The sequence below is a fragment of the Eutrigla gurnardus genome, assembly GCF_963514095.1.
Source record: "Eutrigla gurnardus genome assembly, chromosome: 8".
NCBI lineage: Eukaryota > Metazoa > Chordata > Actinopteri > Perciformes > Triglidae > Eutrigla > Eutrigla gurnardus.
In genome coordinates this window covers 14,831,300-14,847,503 of record NC_139922.1, presented here as the reverse complement: position 1 = coordinate 14,847,503, position 16,204 = coordinate 14,831,300, and the positions used below count along the sequence as shown (strand labels likewise).

Below are 16,204 nucleotides of genomic sequence, written 5' to 3'. Positions count from 1 at the left end.
AAAAGGTTAACATTTCATGGCAGGCACAGTGAAATAAATGTAAGGCCAACTTATAAAAGCGGCGCATGGCAACTTTTCTCCTTTTCCTTTTTCTCTATCAAACAACTCCTCCCAAGCTAACGCCGGTCCATTTAACGTGAGTGTAGAAACTGAGGGAAAACTGGGACACACTGGTGGTTTCCAGGGTGTTGGGAGATTTAGAGGGTTGGCAGGCAGCCAATGAGAGCTCCTGGATCAATCGCGGTGTTGATGCATGCAAAGCCTTGTGGGTGTTGTTAACAACAGAGGGCCGTGGTGGTCAGAAATCACCCTGAGTGACACTTTGACACCGGGTGGGCAAGCACTGCAAATAGAAATGTCAGCCGTCTCCATGGCTGGCGTTTTACAATGGCAGCAGTGTGGCAAAGCTTAACATGGCACCCTGAACACATCACAGTGAATTGGTGACAGGTGACAGAAGAGGTGTTTTTTTTTTATAGAAGCTGGGGAAGTGCTTCCACGGGAAACTCTTTTAGTTTGAAGTAAATCTCAAGTTACTTCAAACTAAGTTATTTCAAAGTTTGAGAAAAATAAATAAAAGGAAAAGAATCTCTAGATCTGTCATCAGTCAATTCTTAGTTGTAGAGCAGGAGACACCATTCTGAATTTAAAGATCAGCTGTGCAGTGAGGTTTATACAGTGGGGTGTAACATGATAACATATTTGAAAGCCAACATGATGAGAGAGAGCTTGATGACGACCATACACACACCTACAAATACAGAGCCTGTGGACTGACCATGGCCCGGCAGACCCATGCTGCTCGCCAGCTGGTAGAGCCGTTGCTGCTGCTCCTCATAGGACCCTTGCTCGCTGAGCGCTGACATCATGCGCCTGTAGTGCTCCTCAGGGCTCATGTGGCCGTGGCTGCCGCCTGCCTCTACCAGCGGGCTCTGGGAGTTCTCTGCAGAAAGGAAGGAGACACTTAGATTTTGACCAATAAATGCCCGTATCCAAGTCATCGGGAAATAAATACTAACTTGAAACCGCAGCCAGTACAGCTTAACTTTGTTTTCAGCATTTTATCGTATAATAATGTACTCATCCAGGTCCATATTAATTTCCGTGTCAGGCATGTTTATGAGGAATTTGCCTCGAGAATATTCTAATTTATTTCCCTGGTCACAGCTTTTGAACATTTGTGGTTGAATACCCGAAATCACATTTCATGACATCACTGAACTGAACACAGATCACTGCTGTTTAGCAACCCCGCCAAGTACACGTCAGTGTATACACAAGAGAAGAAATAAAACTTGGTAGTGAATCCAACTTTCCCCTGAATGAGCTCACTCTCTGCTGCTCAGAATCCACTTTGTGTTTTTAATCTCCGCCACGAGGATCATGCAACCTGTCGCGTGCTTGTGTGTGTGTGTCCATGAGGGAGTGTGCACCTCTGTGTTGTCCACAGCTAATCTCCAGACTGCATAGTATTTTGGGTGGCCAGCTATGGATGCATACTTGACTTGCATGGGGCTCTTGTGACTGACTCGTGACTCTTGTGCAGACTCAAACTTTCTCCTTTTATTGCCCGTTGACTACCTAATGACTCCTAACTCACTACACTTAACTGGCCCCTGACCGGTAGGGGCCGCTAATGATAATAACGCAGCTTTTAGTGTTTTGGATTGTCGTTGGCTAACAGTTAATAGAACTACCAATACACACACTGCTGAGTAAATCGTTGCCACCGCTGCTACGCAGGCGTAGAGCTTGGTGAGTTTAATTTTGTTTTTGGCAAGATTGTATGACGACTTGCCTGCATACTTGAATGAAGTGTGTTTTACGATGCCACTAGTGTCTGGCTGAGGGGTTAGCCGACTGTGTTCATTCATTCACAAATACAGCAGAGCGTCATTACACACCTGGTGGAGATCTGTGGAGACGAGTGCACCTTTCTAGTTTTTATTTGTTAACTCTTCTCAACAGTGTCTATACTTAAACATCAGAACTCCATTTGATTCATTCTGAGAACTCGGACGTATCTTCAGGTTCACAATTTGGAAGGAAGGAATGTTTTTCTAATTCTGGATGATAAGACAGGTGAATTTTTAGGATAAACAAAGATATAACTTATGCATTTCTAAAAACATCACACAATGATGGACGCATTGCTATTGCAAACAACTCATAGCAAAGAATTACCCAGACTTCATTTTATTTATTTATTCATTAGGACAGCATTAATGGCCTGGAAACCTCTTTGGATGAAGCTATACACATCCAGCTATGCATTGTTAATGGTCTGAGCCTGACCCTCGCACGAACTCTCCATTTCTCTGACAGTAAGTACAGCATGCAGTGACGTTCACATAGGGTGAAAGGTTATAAGTAGGTTTTACTGTTTTACTGCACTCTATTTTGACTTTTTTTGAATGCAGTCTACAAAATAAAGGTCGGCTTCTTCCATCATGTATGTTTGTGTGTGTGTGTGTGTGTGTGTGTGTGTGTGTGTGTGTGTGTGTGTGTGTGTGTGTGTGTGTGTGTGTGTGTGTGTGTGTGTGTGTGCAGCACGACTGCTGAGTTTAAGGTGTTGTGAAGATGATGTGGTGGATGATATCTATCTAGCTGTCAGTCTCCACACTTAATCTTTCTCTCTGACCTCCCTCCTCCCTCTCTCTGTCAATAGTAACATGATCTAAGGTAAGGGTGGTGGGGGGATATGGGGAGGTGGTTTGGGAGTTAGAGGAGGGGGAAATATGATGAGGAGGAGGAGGAGGAGGAGGAGGAGGAGGAGGGAGAAGCAGAGGGAAGCGGGGGTTATTTTTACCACCCTCCTTATTGAAACCTGAGCCTGGCCCCGGGCAGGCGAGCAGGAGTGGCGCTGAGGAGCGGAGGTGGGTTGGAGGTTGTGGTGGTGGTGGGGAGGGAGGGAGCATGCAAGCATATCTGTCTCCACCGCCAAGCTCCAGCTAATCCACCCAAGGTCCTCAAGTGTATGTGTTTGTGTGCATGTGTGTGTGTGTGTGTGTGTGTGTGTGTGCGTGTGTGTGTGTGTGTGTGTGTGCGTGTGTGTGTGTGTGTGCGTGCATGCAACTAGTCTGTGACTCTCTGAAGTTTTCTCGCTCTCTAAACACAGCGGGGGGTGCCGACTTTGCAACAGAAAGAAAAACAGACATCATTTACACAGCGGCATCCAATCTCTCCGGCTCCATCCTTCTACGCTACTCCCCCTCCGTCTCTCTCTCGCTCAATCTATTTCTCCACCTGCATTAGCCATTAAGGCATAGTTGTTTGTCGCCAAAGAGGCAAGAAGACATGCATAGATAACGCAGATATAGAAACAGACGTACAGGTGCACAGTCGGGGTTCGAATGTGGACAGAGCTCAAGGTAAAGACACGGGATCAGCAGTGTTTTGAAAAGGCTTAGATACACTTCTCTGGCACACACTCACACAAAGATCTGTCTTCCTTAAGCAAATATACAGCAAAGGAAGAATATATGCAGGGCATATAGAGGGGTTGTTTGCTTTAAAAACCTAAACAACTCAGGCACAACACACAACTTCAAAATAAAAACACACGAGCCCCATTTGCCCTAAAAGGAAGCCAAGCCTTACAAACACACAGCCACAAAAAAAAAAACATGCATCTTTCAGAAGCTGGGACGTGTCTAAGTAAGACTATAATGGCCAGGAATGAGTGCTTCTCTACACGGAGAAAGAGGCTCCAGGCAGGGCTGTCGTTGGTCAAAGGTCACCCAGTGGGCAAAGGTCAACACCAGACTCTACATACAGCTAAATCTGCACTTGGAAAAACATCATGTTTACACTGATGTAACGATAACATTCTACGAATGTCAAAAAATCAGAGCTACTTGTGTCATGCGCTGATCATGTTTGGCTTGTGTGTGTGTGTGTGTGTGTGTGTGTGTGTGTGTGTGTGTGTGTGTGTGTACATGCGTGTCTGCAGAGATGAGGCTAGATGTGCGGTGAGCTGCGCTTGGTTTTGTGGTTTTGCCTGCTGTATCATGCATCAGTCAGGAAGTCTTCTTCAGGAGGCCAGAGGAACCGAGCGCCCCGTTTCACGCCACATGAGGGAAATATGAATAATAGAGGGTGGCAACCAGATTGCAGTGCTACAAAGGGACGTTGTCTCAACAACATATGCCATTTTTTTATGTTGTTCTCATGCGATAAAGAGAGCAGACGAAAAGTGTGTATATTAGGAATCGAACCGTTTGAGGCTACCCTCTGGCAGTTTCCAACCACCCATCATCTGTTTTCCTGTTAAAGGTTCAGTTCAACAAATCACGGTTTTCATTGGGACTATTTTCTACCGCACAATCACAAAGCCTGTTGAGTGACATTGAGTATAGACATTGTATATGGGAGGGAAAGTTTCTGTAGAGTTTTTAATGTAATTTCTCAATGTGTGAGGGTCACAAATATTATTTTCCCTCTAAGAAAATGCAGGTCCAAGCACATCCGTAACATCACAACGCACACATAATCTGCAAGGTCTTACCTCTGGGAGATACGCTACGTGACTTCTTGCTGTCAGAGGGACACTCGCTGCTGCTATTGGGAGAGAAACTTCTTCTCTTGCCTAGAAGGTCATCTGTAAAGACACAATGAAAGAAAGAGCAGGAGGTGAAAAGCTTGGCTGGCTGTGGTCGACATCTACCTGTATACATGGCGGCTTTTTTTTTACAAATGCAGAGAAGAGAAAGAGCGTTGGAAAAAAAAGTGATAGGTGGAGCGCCAAGTGAAGCAAGCCACGGGCGTCTGGAGATGTGCCTGTTCTGTCAGATATGAGAAGGGGCCTGCACTGCCGTGGATGACAGATCTGCCCGGCTCATTCACGTGTGTGTTTGTGTATCTGAAGGAGGGAGGAGGGCTCCGTCTCTCTGTGTCTCCTCCAACGTCTCTTTCCAACAGTCTGTCCTCAAGTGTTGTCACTGTTCTTCCCCTCTCTCTCTCTTCTCTTTCTTCTCTTTTTCCAGATGTTGGCAAAAAAAAGCCTCTGACTGAACTAAAGTGCACAAGAGCCACTCAGCTGCTTGAGAAATCCCTCTCAGGCTACATTATGCCTATATCATGTGCTTATTTTTAGTTTTTGTACCTCTATGACAGCTACTCGTCTCTGTCCTCCCCTCATAAACACACTTCTGGTCTCATTTCTTTGTCTCCTTGTCCTCTAGGTGCGTTTGAAGCCTCCATCCCATGAGGAGTTCTCTCTCTCTCCTCCCACAAACACCCTCCCTGCATCTCTCTTCCTCGTGGTTCTCCCCCTGCCTCCCCCCTGCCCCTGCCACTAAAGAGGAGCACCTAGAGTACAATTACAGCACCCCCTACTGCCTACTCCTCCTCCCTCTCTTCCTTCCCGCCCAATCGCTTCACCTCCAACCCCCTCAAACACACCTCAAATCAATACGGGCCTAATCAGAGGGAGAGGAAATGCAGAGCACATCGTACGCAGCGCCGACAGGAAAAGCTGTTTGTCATTGCTCTCTCTCTCCCTCTCTCACCGTTTTCTTCCTCCACACAGACAGCCAAGCCACAGCAGTAACTGCTTCCCTTCTTTCTCCTGTTTTCTTGCTTTCTCTCTCTCACTTCTTGCATATTTTTAAGGATATAGCATTTTTTTTCACCTCCCTCAAGGAGAATGGCTGCGCTCTCTCTGTCTCTCTTTTTTTCAACAAAGCAATTTTTCATCATTTGCACAGCATGTGTAAACAGTGTGGAGAAACAATGAACGGGGGGTAACAAAAAAAAACAAAAAAAACAAGGTAATTCTGAAGCAATACACTTGGCGATTTCTGTAATGAGCCCACTCCTGATGTTGTTACCTAAGCAACGGGTTGAGAGTCATTCAGGGAGGAGCTGGAGTCGAGTCTGACCTATAACCCCTAACCTATCACCCACACGTATGCTCTTTCTTTTCCATAACAAGACACAGACAGGGAGGAGTAAGAGAGACAGGCAGACATTTAGAAAGGACTCTGAGGATTTTGTTGGGCTGAAGGAGGCCTGGTGTTGATGAGAGGGCGAGCGAGCAAACAAGAAAGGGAGAGAGAGTGCGGTTCACTAATGATCTAGTGTTTGATGTTGCCTCTCTGGTCCTGAGGAGATCCACTCCTACCATCCTAAGGAGACAGTGTGTTTGGGGGGGAAACACACACACACACACACAATTTCTTTCACAATTTCTACTTTTTCTGTCATCTCCTTTATATCTCATTCTGTTATTTTCAAACCACGTTCATTTAAAACACGAAAAAGGTCTCCATCTAACCTATTGCTGGAATATTAAAGAGAATGAGCCCCCATTAGTTAAACCCCCTCTTGTACCAACCAACCGCACACACACACACACACACACACACACACGCAGAGCCTCTCATGATCAAACACACACACTTGAGCCGTCTCTTGAGCCGACCTCACTCAAGACAGTGCGTCTCCTGAGCGAGTGCCCAAGGGCCAGAGATTTGAGGGCGGAAAGCTTTTAAAGCCAATTAAATGGGGCTTCTTAGAGCATCGGCACTCCCTTTTAATGCCGAACCCTGAGCTCTGCTAGCGACTATGCTAACCCCTTTACTCCCACTAACACTGCTTACAGTCACGTTTGCTATTCTAGGCATTTCCCTACCACCTGATTGTTAATACTGCTGAAGAATTAGCGGTAATCGAGTCAGGAGTAGACTCTGATTTAAACTGTTGAAAGAGTGCTATGATTATGTGCAAAGAGCATTAGCTGCTATATCCCCTTTTATACATTCCTGGTCGACAGATATTCAGATTTTTTTTTTCGACCACCCAATATTCCAGCCACTGCCGCACATCCTCTTTGCTCGTTAACCTCCTCCTTATCTGCCATTTCTCCCACTGAGAGAAAAGGGGGATGAAAACAGAGGGGCGGACAGAGAAAGAGGAAACAGCGGGACCTAAACCTCTTCTCTTTCATGTGACACCACCAGGGTGAACCATCAGGCAGGCATTCCCCTTCCTTATACTCTCTGATTTCCTTTCCTCCCTCAAACTTTAGTCCTCTTCCTCTCCACTCTCCATCCCATGGAGCGTGGTGACAGCTCAGACAGCCAGACTCCTTAATTCCTCTCTTACTCTGTTAATCTGTCATCTTTATCAGGCCGGGGAGGGGGGGGCTGTGCGGAGAAAAGGGGGGGATGGGGGGGGTGACAGGCGGGGACGTGGGGTGGGCCGCCAGCCGCAGCCCCCCGATCAATCTCCACATTACAGCTGACAGAATGGTGCTAATAACTTATTGATCCCCCCTCCGTGCGCCGGGCCCTCCGCCGGCCCTGAAAGCCCTGCCATTGATTGGCTTACAGGCCGATGCAGCTGGGAGAGGGAGGAGAGGATGGGGGAGGAACGGGGGGTGGGTGATGGAGATGAGGAGAGAGACGCTTATGCTCACGCTGAGGAGAGGATGCGCCACATCCCAACACATGCAAATGTACACACTCAGTAACACTGCCCTGCTGCTTGTTATGTTCTGTCTTTTCAACAGGAAGAGAGAAATTAAGAGAAGAACTCAACGAAAATAGAAATCAGCAGAATGGGGAAAGGAAATCCTGGATAAAGATTGGTACATATTATTCAAAGTGACTCAAATATGGCTGACCTTAAAGTGAAAATCGGTGACATTGTCGTATAAATAAATGTCCCTTTTGCAACCCACTTTAGTTATGCAACACAATAAAAACTGAACCTACAGGCTATTTATGGAAGCTTTTATTTTTATCACTCTAAAGGGCCCTTTTCTCCTTTCGGGTACAGTAGTAGGTACTTCCTGTAAAACATCGCCTGGTGCACAGGTGGTGATGCGCAAAAAGTGACGTTTATAGCAACAGCGGTTTGTTTACGTGTCCTGGGCTGAGACAGTCATCGTTGCTGAGAAAAGGTTCTAAATCATTGTTTTGTCTACTTCAGCAGGAGAAAGAGAACTGTGGAGCACTTTGAGTTTGTGGAGTCAAAATGGAAACAACATAGACGGACAGAAAATAAACCCTTATAAGAATGACCAGAATATAACTTTAACCTCACAAAGAAATCCGGTTCCAGTTAAGTAAATTCAAAATAATAAAAATATATCTTGTGGTGTTTTCTGCCATTTTTAAATGCTTTCTTTGTCTAATCTCTCTGTGTGTCTCATTCCAGTGTTTGTATGTCTTTTTCCGCATCCAGCAGCTTTTGTTTGGCAACTGTTCAAGTCAGAATATGCATATTTAGATTCGTATCAAATCAATGCAAAGTCCAAAGGTTAACTTTTTAAAGATTTAAAGAATGTTTTTAAGGCATGAAATAATTCATGAAATAATTCTAAAAAGTAGCAGCATTTTCAAAAGTCCACTAACTGATGGAAATGTAACGATACGATGTTATGTGTTATATAGCACGTCAGAGATGAACAGAAGATTTTTAATTCTAAAATTAAATAAAATTCTAATCAAATTAAAATTGTAGGATAAATGAGCCAAAGTACAGCAGACATGTGCAAAATGCAAACAAAAACCAGACAAACACATGAAAACAGGACAACCTCCATTTAAACTTCAGTTTGGTTTCCTTTAACTACTCTGAAAGGAATCAAATTGTATTTTCCCCATTTACTGAGCAATTTCTTTTGGCATCTGTGAATTTTATCCTTTGACACAAGCATTAGCATGTCTTTATGAACAAGCCATTTTGTTATGGCAGAACAATTACATTCCTATTAAGCAGTTGAATGTTTTTAAATATTTACATCCCCACATTTCCCTTTTTGCTTCTGTATGACAGAGCTACTATCATCTGCAATCCTGGAGTCTTTACTTTGGTTTAGAATTGCCTTTCTATGCTAATCGTGTAATAACTAGCTGGTAATACTTTAAAAGCAATCCTCAGTTACAATCAATTTGAACAAACAAAAAAAAAAAAGCCTTGCATAAACACGCTGGGCTTTGCCGATTCACACGCAAGCAAACGTCTGAAACCAGGCATTTAAAACCCCACACGGAAAGGTGCACATACACAAAAATGTGCTCAAGTCCCAAACCACTGCTATAACCCCAACCACACACACACACACACACACACACACACACACACACACACACACACATACATATAATACACACATACACACACATGCGCCGACAGGCTGTAACTGCCTCTGGGAGTCTGAGTGCAGGGAGCAGAGGAGAGTGGCGGTCCAAAAACACCTTATCTGCCTGTTTGAGTCTCCGGTCTGACCGCAGAGCCACGGTTTACAGTCTCCACAGGCAGCCAGACTCTCAGCGTCGGCAGCGCCGGCGCCCCTGTTTTTCCCCTCCCTCCTCCCTCCTCCCTCCCCTCCGCCTCTTACAGAGCCTCTGAATAGCCAGCGGCTGGGAGAGCGAATGGGGGAGGGAGGGGAGAAGGAGGGAGGCAGGCCTCCTGTCTGTCCCTCAGATTTAATTAACGGCCCACTCCGGCGCTGAGACGACCCAGCAAGCCTGCTTCCTCCCGACACACACGCACACACACACACACACACACACACACACACACACAGAACCGTCCACCGCCATCGCTGCCGCCTGCCCTCCCCTGATACCACCACCGCACTCATTCATCTCTCTTTCGTCTCTCCATTTCCAAATGTTTCTTCCATCACCTCATCTCTGTCTTCCTGTTACAGACTTTTTTTTTTTTTTTTTTAATGCTATCCTTAATTTCTCTCCCGTCTTACTCCCTCTCAGATTCTCTCTGAATCACTTTTGGAGTCAAAGTCGAATAGAGGAGTTGACCGACAGAACAGAGTAAACACAATGTCACGGACGTGGAGCTTCGTTCATCCCCTCATCTATCTCAAAGTCAAATAATCCACCGCTCTAAAACGTCACACACATCACACCATTTGACGTCAATTTTAACCCGTGTTGATTTTTTGCACAATCACGCTTCTGTATAACTACATAATAAAGTGTTGTTTGTGTGTGATTGTGTCTTTGTGAATGTGTGCGTCTAATTTCACTGGCAGACAGAATTTGAGCCAGGGGCTGATCGGATTGGACTTGTTTACAGACGGGGAGCGAGCCACTTAGGCAGCCTGTTAAATCTCCCTTTAATGCTCAAACGGACAGATTTTAGGGTCTTGGACCCCCCGTGGCCTAGGCCACACCGGGCTCACCCATCAACCCCCACCCACCTCTATCCACTTGTGTCTTCCTCCATTAAGATAACAACCCAAGGCTCTGATTTCGCCATTAAGTTTAGCTGCTGATTAGGCCGGAATTTGGGTGGAAATCCGTCCCAAACCCGGGGTTTAAGACACTGGCTGGGCTGGCTGTTGAGCAGTCTAATACCCTCCACCTTCCACCCACCCCCGCCTGATATCACGGGCACCGTATGGACAATTAATCTGGCAGACAGAGGAGATGAGCACACAGAGAGTGGCTATGGAGGTGTTGGCTCTGGACCGACTGTGGTACTAGCTGTGCCTCTGGCTAATGTCATAAGAAGGGTCGGGGTCAATCCCAGGGCAACGGTGAAGCAAGGCATTGCCTTCGCTGATAAACAAGGACAACCTAATTACAGGTGAATGTTTTGTTTTAAAAATGTGTTTAAGAATGTTTCTAATGGAATGTATTTTAATTCAGTCGATTCTTTTTTCATGATCACTATTTTAGATAGACATTTTTCCTGTCTGCTTAAGTCAGCAAAAATCTTAACTATTATACTTTACATTGATAGAAATTACTATAATTCATACTTTAATGACTTCCACAGGTTGAGCGTTAAGAAAGATTGGAATATATTGTAAAAATCAGTGCCGACAAATGTTCCTTGTCATCTACAGGATTGAGGACCTAAGTTTGACTCATGTATCAGTTAAATAGCTGTTTCTATTGAAAATATAACATTTCAAATATTCAATAAAATGATTATGTGTTTCGGTTACTTGTGAAGCATTGTTACCTGTAATCAAACCTTGTTGGAATACAGAACACAACGCAAATTAATGTAGGTAGAACTAACCCAGAAACATCCCGTTGAGATGTTGATCGCTGAATAATGATATCCATAGAGGCTGTTTTACAAACATATATCTTTGATGGCAACACAATCTCCTCATACAAAGCTACTTGACAAATAGCTGTGATTAAATGCTGTCTGTGTCCTGTCTGTAAGCTGTGAGAAAAGCTCTAAGCACATGCACACCATGGTTCCTCTGCTCACATGAAACTGGATTAATGGCAAACAAAGCTATTTATTCTGGAGTAATTTAAAACAGGGGGTTTAACTAAAATCCTGGAGTGTGGCAGAGAATGTAGGAAGATCATTAAGAAATCAACTTGAGAGTGACCTCCAGGAATTGGTAATAAGCTTATGTTAAATTCCCACCAATCACACACATTAGGGTAAATTAAATGGGTAATGAAACGTTTACGTGTGTAACAGGAGATGTAAAGGGGGTTTATCATCAGCCTGGATGCAAAGGTGGAAAGAGAGGAAGAATGAAAAAGAAAGAAAATATCCTGACAATCCTTTAAACATGCACGCACGCACACACTCACACACTCACACACACACACACACACACACACACACACACACACACACACACAGCATCATTGGGGGTCCTACCTGTGTGTCCAGAACTGGTGTTGCGGTCAGAGGCTGACTGGCCCTCGGGCATGCCGTGCTGTCTGGTGTGGTGCAGGTTGGAGATGATTGTAGAGAGGTCACTGTCACGACTGTAGCACACGCAAACATGCACACAAACACACACACACACACAGACACAAAGGAAAGAGATGACAAACACATTTAAAAGTAGTCCCAAACAAACTTAATTCCACAGGGCAATCCAAACTGGTGTGTGAGAAAGCAGCGGCGCATACATTCATATTTCATCGGCAGCACTGTCTAAACTCTCTAAAATACATACCTCTACACAGACTCAGCAGCTACAAGTGGCTGTCCTGTCAACTGCCTCTTAGCTCTGAGGTGTGTAATGCACTCTGACAGACTACCGCATCCAGCACTTTTGGGTCTCATCCCTACTCATCTTCCACACTAAGATGTATTATCGAACATATTCACAACTCATAAGTAGTTTAGCAGCTTAAAACCTGATTATGGCTCTTTTTAACTGGGGCTGCCAACTGCTGTTTTAGAGAAATACGGCAATTGAATATTGTTAAAAAGACAGATGGTGAAAACCAAAATATCAGTCAAGTCTTGAACACATGTTACGTACTTATTAGGAATTAATATCTAAAAGACAACGCAATAATTCGGGTTATATGACACTGGGCGTCAGGTCTTCTTTTCTATTGTCATGCCTCAACTTCAACAGGAGGGGCTTCACAACAAAACAGTCCACAATAGTCTGACAAACACCCTGTCCTGCCCTTCAGTACCCAAAGGAAGAGCAGGAGGAGGGTTTCCAGATTAGGCCTGGATCTAGCTGGAGCCACGCTGCTCCAAAGGCTGCAACAAGGCGCCTTCCGAACCTCCGCACACCAGTGGACCCAAACAACTGTATTTCATTTGCAATCTCATTCCCATCCTGATCACATTAACTGGCGTAATGATGGGAAATAGGCGCTTAGAGTTGGAGGGGAGTATGGCAGCCGTGCAGTACCAGTGTAGTGTAAGTATTGCAAACAGCTTGTGTGGTAGGAGAGGAACAGGGCTGAATATGTTTTAGGTTAAAGTCTAAATGTAATTTACTAAATGACTGTAACGTACGCTATATGGAGCATCCTAAATGATCAGTAAACGCTATGATTTTGTCCACAAAATAAGCCCCCAAAAAAATGCAGTACTTAACCATGTTAGCTTGATGGTATCAGCATCCTCTCATGTCAGCGGGAATCTCATTTATGGGCTTAACTCGTAACTTTATTGAAAGCAGAATCGTCTATGAAGGGGGTCTGGTGTGACAGAGCAAGCACAGTTTATGGGACAGAAGCGGTGAATGGCTCTTAGCTGCCACCACTATGACGAGGCCACACTGTTTGCGGCTGCTGGATTTGGGTTTTTACAGTCCCATGATTACAGGCTCCTGCTGTAATGTCAGGCTGTCAGTCGCCAAGCTGTTTTCCACACGCTAACAGAAAAGATGAAGGAAAGCGTGGAGGGCCTAATGCTGGCTTCACCAGTCACCTTTCAGTCAGAGAACCAATGACTCAGAAAAACGGTCTCAGACAAAACACCGCCGGTTGCTAAGCGAGAGGCTTGATTGGACTGTGAATACAAACTTTCTAGTCTAATGATAGACTTCTTTTTTTGGGAGGGTAAGTTGCTAAAATGAGTAGCTATCTGCGTCTGAGAGCCAAATGGTTTTCTTCAAAACACAAACTGAGATGCAGGGGTTTTTTTTTTTTTTTATTGTGCTTAAAGTCACATAATAATGTATCTGCATCACCCGGTGACAACAGAACACACATCGCACACACACACCACAGTTAAACGGTCCACTGTACGGAACCTGCAGTCACATCCATCAGCCAGCTAGCAGATAACACCACCCTCTGTCCATCATTTAAAGTGATCATGATAATGCCGTCCTGAACTTCTCAGAGAGGTGATGGGGTTATTATCCCGTGGCGAAGTGGCCGCTTTAAGCCATGAGCGGCAAGGACATTGTTAGTACGGTAATTAGCGCACTTTTCCTGAGCTGTCCCGCCTCGGCTTGGGCTAATGAGGGCCTGGCCCTATCCCCACCCCATTCCCTACCCTTCTGCCCTCCCCCCACCCCCCCATCTGTGTGGAGCCAAGGTCATACTCAAGTCCTGGAAGATGAAGGGGGGTGGGGGTGGCAATGGTGTTTAAAACCCAGTCACCTGAGTCAGCGCTCCCTAAGGAGCTCCTAGGGCCAGGGTTAGCTGGGAAGGACAGGGGCGTCGGAGAGGATGGAGGGGGGGTTGGAGTGTGTGTGTGTGTGTGTGTGCGTGTGTGTGTGGGGGGGTATTTTGTGGCTGTTGAGCCTGATAGCAAAGAAGGACATGAGCTGTCTTCTTATCACCCAGGTGCACACCGGAGACAATCATCTCATCCTCAGCTCATCCCTAAACTGGTCAATACTGCACCTCTCATCTCCGACCACAGGAGACACACACTGACCCGACTGAGAAGACGAATATGTGTTAATACTCTACGTCGGTCACGGATACTACTGGTATCCAACATAACTGAGATGATACCACAAAGCCGGTATTACTAATCAAATTTCCACAGGCTGGCTATCAATTTAAAAGACTAGAGTTTAGGTGCTGATACCAAAACGATACCTGTTCATTACTGATAGAGAATATAAACATGTTTAATCTCTGGTGAATCAAGTTTGAAATATATTGTCCAAACAGACAGACTTGTTTCCTGCTCTAGGTCAGGAAATTCAGATTAAATAATTGGGGGGGATCAAACCAAACATTACATCCTTTAAACGTTGATACTCATTTCAGACACATTTCAGCCCTAATTTATCTCTTTTGTTTTTTTCAATGGTTCTGGTACAGGGTTATCACATTAAAATAGAAACTGCAATCAAGTATATATTTTTGATCTCTCATACTATAAAGTCATATTTAAATTATTTAATATGAAATAACAGCAAACTTATTTCACCATTCAATCGTGAACCAACTTTAAACAAAAATAAGATGTACTAGACGGCAGGAGGGGCCTTTGCAACAACAGCTTGAGTTTCTCAGAGTTTACGAGGTACACCTGAATGCAACATGAAGTCCCTGCTGATGTCTGCATACAAACCATACAAAGTGATGCAGACAGATATTAAGTCGATTTACACGACCGCTGCTGAAATTGTCGGATGGTTTGCGGACTGCTATTTTCTTTTTTTGGCAGGAGGCTCCATTGCTGCAGTCGTTAAATCTTCTGTAGCCTAAAAACTCCAGTTTTTCTGTCAACGCTACGTTCAATCGATACATAACTCATAGGCAAATTGTCTCCAGGGAAGCAGGAGGATTGTTTCTCCGTCATCTCCAACTCCAGCAGAGGCCGTGGCGTCGCGGCTACCAATAAGCTAAATTGTGTCGTCTTTGAAGTGTTAGTTCTTTTCCTCTGGTCACGAAGTAGGCCGGATAGAGAGAGGGAATATACAGAGAGAATCCTGCTTTTGACTTTGAAGGCCTTAATAGAAACCTAATTTTATCCATTTCAGATTAAGAATTAAAACCGTGACACCCCTAAACATTACAGCAGGCGTCACCATCCAAAATGGCACAAACAACATGAAAAAAACCCTTTTCCTGGCAAAGGCTGTCGCCTCAGTATAAATGCCCAGTAGTGGCCTGCTGTGGCATTGGCACACGGAGCTGCGGTGGTGGGGCTGGAGGTCACAGTGTGAGCTGGCAGAAGCTGGCAGTCCAGGCGCCCTGACGCCATGTCTCACACCACAACTGGGAAAGTGCTGACAGACAGACAACAGGGTTGTGAAGGTGGAGGAGGAGAGACAGAGAAGAGACACAGGTCACAAACGCTGGATAGCATCTGGTGCTCACAGGTTTACTGTGTATCCTCCTCTTCTCTCAAGACAACAGCTCAAACACACAGCCTGCTAGCTGCACAGCTGGCCTACAGCAACATTAAAATACCACCGGGCAATATGTAATATTCAGCAACCACAGCATGATAACAACTTGGGCAAAAATCAAGAATGAGAAGGAATGAGTTAAGTTTCTCTGATGCTCCGCAGGGGAAAAAAATACTATGATGAAAGCATTTTATTTAGGAAATACCATAGGTATTGAGGCACGTGAAACTTAAAGCAGGAAAATGCTTCCGTTGTGTATAAATGTTATGTTTTGTCAGATTCCAAGTAGCAACGGAAACACAATTGTCATGCTGCTCACAGTTGGATCGAAAAGCAAACCACAACTGGGAACCCTGCAAGCAGAGGGGGTAATGAATAAATACAGAAATAGATACATAAATAACTAAGAATAGCCTGGCTTCACTTGGGCTTCACTTCCCCTTGTTCTTCTGCTGTACAGGCAGACATGAGGTCGATAAGGCAGCCAAGGGAGGAAAGGAAAGTACAATGGAAATAGAATATGGTAAGTCCGCCATGTTGTATTTTAGTTCCCCTGCACTGCACTATACTACCCACTGCTGGTTTTACTGTTAATTTTTCCATCATGGACCATTATCATTCTTATTTTTCTATTTCCATTTTTTTTTTTCATTTGTCCAAATTCCTTTTTTT

General features: G+C 44.8%; 2 protein-coding genes across 4 annotated transcripts in view; one reads left to right on the top strand and one right to left on the bottom strand.

Moving 5' to 3' along the window:
* The window catches only part of atp5pb (ATP synthase peripheral stalk-membrane subunit b), a 339,131-nt gene that overhangs the window by 18,014 nt on the left and 304,913 nt on the right, over positions 1-16,204 (top strand). The window lies entirely within an intron of this gene.
* samd11 (sterile alpha motif domain containing 11) overlaps positions 1-16,204 on the bottom strand; it is a 51,262-nt gene that overhangs the window by 17,089 nt on the left and 17,969 nt on the right. For 2 of the 3 annotated variants that reach the window (XM_084016004.1, XM_084016006.1), the window contains exons 4-6: positions 11,614-11,723; positions 4,508-4,600; positions 752-943 (exon numbers count right to left, since the gene is read on the bottom strand). In XM_084016004.1, the coding sequence (XP_083872130.1) occupies positions 752-943; positions 4,508-4,600; positions 11,614-11,723 (395 nt within the window). The remainder of the gene's footprint in view (positions 1-751; positions 944-4,507; positions 4,601-11,613; positions 11,724-16,204) is intronic. The other variant, XM_084016005.1, reaches the window with a different exon arrangement.